The sequence below is a fragment of the Zerene cesonia genome, chromosome 20, assembly GCF_012273895.1.
Source record: "Zerene cesonia ecotype Mississippi chromosome 20, Zerene_cesonia_1.1, whole genome shotgun sequence".
NCBI lineage: Eukaryota > Metazoa > Arthropoda > Insecta > Lepidoptera > Pieridae > Zerene > Zerene cesonia.
In genome coordinates, this window is record NC_052121.1 from 9,591,829 (window position 1) to 9,594,332 (window position 2,504).

Sequence of the window (2,504 nt, forward strand, 5' to 3'; positions counted from 1 at the left end):
AAACCTCATATTTTTATCCTATGATCGCTTGAAATGATAGGTAGCTAGGTATTCAGAGAACCTCTAGGTACCCCCTATAACGTAGAAATTAAATTAAAACATATTTATGTAGTAGGTATGCAACAAATTCCTTAACAAACGATGAATGACATATTTTATCTATAGGTAATGTGTAAAATTTCCGGATGTATTACGAATTTAGGCAGTTCGAGGACCGACCGATTTAGCGCTAGGTTGAAGAGTGCAGTAATTTGATTTAAGTAGTACAAGTGACAAGGTTAGTGAATCGACTTAAGTAAAGAAGCTACTATTAAATATTGATTACGGCTTAAAATTTAAAAAAAAACATTCGAAAAACTGTAGTAATTTCCATATGAATTAAATTAAAAAAGCGTTCCATTGCAAAGCGAATAATCTTTTTTTATCTAATTATCTTTTTGAATTTTGCCGCTTTATAATTTACTGCTAACTTGGTACAGTGGAGCCACATCTATTTGATGCTTTAAATTCACATCTACCTCAGTTTAATAAATAGTTACTATGTACAGGTACGATGGAGGTATAAGTCGCTTTTAGAATTTCGCTACGCATTTTTACTAAGAAAAAGCAGTCGCCTTTTTGTTGATCCTTAAATATTAATTATATATATTTTGCAAGTCCGTAACAAAAAGTTATTGAGTACAATGTACTTAACGTTAGAATTTAATATTCACCCTTTTTTTTCTCACTTTATCCTTGCGACTTATCAATCATATTATGTTGATTGATTTCATATTGTGAATCGGGTTTCTACCCCCGAAGAAACGAACATAAATAGATGCAGTAAAGCTAGCATAACAATGATTCTTATAGACACGCTAAGAACACCAAATTATAATAAAAGGTTTAACACCGGCCTTCATAGGCACTCTAAAGTCATAAAAAATTATACCTATTGTAAGAGCTTTAAGCCATAATACCATTGTTAAAAAAATAAAACATTATATCATAAATTTAACTAACTTGTAAGACCATATAAGTTTAAATAAGCATATATCCCACGCGTGACCTTGGCAATAACGAAAACATTAAACTTGCATTCAAATTCGAACAGAGAAAAATCAATCGTATCTCCCTCTCGGCTCGCGTTGCCTAGGTGACGGGTAAACAGCGGGGAGACGCAGCCTACAGCACACGTCTATTGCTAGATTATTTTAAATTGTGATTATTTTTTTTAACTGGAAGTGCAGTGCTGTGAAGTGCTATGGCTGAGGAAGGCGCTGCCGCCACTGGAGGTGCCACTGCTGGGGAGAAAGTGATACACACTTATCCTTTGATAAGGGTTGGTTTTTTTATTTTTGAATTATTGTTATTAATTATAAAGGTTATTTTTTTAAGTATGGAAGATCTATTATTCTGTCTGAATAGATTCATCAATTTATATTCTTAATTCAGTTATTATACCGTGTGTATTTATATTTTAATTATATCAAGTAGGTATTAATTTATAATAAATTAATATAAGCCAGAACATCATTTAGTACACGTAAACGGTAACCAAGTAAAAGAGGTATATAAAATAAAAGGAACATCTTAATAGTCAAAGAAAACAGAGTTCTATATCTGTGAAGCGATTTTTCATCGATGGAGAACCCGCGGGACGAAGCAAGTATTTCTGTAGCTCATGTTTTATTCTGTATTATACATTTTAATTTTAGAACTTAAAATTTTATAAATGATACTCAAGTTTCTGATATTACGTGAAATTTCTTTTCCCGCCAGAGAACATACCTGTATATTTAATATTTTTTTTAAATGAATAATTGCTATGCAAAGTGGATCTTTTAAAAACCCCAAAACAAAGGAGTTTTTTATGTTAGATTAACGTTTTAGATATTTTTATAAGTATAAAAATGACTGGATCTTGACATAATTTCAAATGCTCACAACTCAGAGCGAAACAGCTATTAGATACTTTTAAAATTAAAAAAAATATTATTAGGGGTGGCCATACATGTAACCGGGGGACGGAAAATAAAATCGCGAATTTATGTGATTAAATGAGGTTGAGGACTGAGATATGTAACAATAAAACCGTTTTTTTTTAAATTTAAAAAGCGCGGGAACTCTTAATTACGGATAATATCTTACTATATAAAAATTAAAGATTGAACCAGTATTATGTTAGCTGTGGTTGAACTAGAAAAAAAACATCTCTATGTTGTAAATAGAGCTAGGAAAGCGTGGTACAACATTTTCCGTAGGTATGTTTTTACTTAAGTCTATCTCCTGATCATTTTTTTTATGTCACAGTCGACAATGAAGCTGGTGGTACGCCTGATGGTAAGCGCTACCACCGCCCATGAGCATTTGGAGAGACATAAGGTCCATTACAGACCTTACGCCTCTACAAATGGCTTGCCGTCAGCTGAAAATGATATGGGCCTCCGGCTCCCCCACTCATCGAACGAAAGACAGCAGAATGCTATTTCACGTCTTCTGTGGGGGCGTGGTACTTCCCCGGT

The 2,504-nt window shown here is 33.0% G+C and overlaps 1 protein-coding gene across 1 annotated transcript in view; it reads left to right on the forward strand.

The window, feature by feature from the left end:
• Positions 1 to 1,156: 1,156 nt before the first annotated feature.
• Positions 1,157 to 2,504, forward strand: part of LOC119835075 (dynein light chain 4, axonemal) — a 4,099-nt gene continuing 2,751 nt past the window's right edge. The window contains exon 1 of the mRNA XM_038359690.1: positions 1,157 to 1,321. Within this exon, the coding sequence (XP_038215618.1) occupies positions 1,244 to 1,321 (78 nt within the window). The 5' untranslated portion in view covers positions 1,157 to 1,243. The remainder of the gene's footprint in view (positions 1,322 to 2,504) is intronic.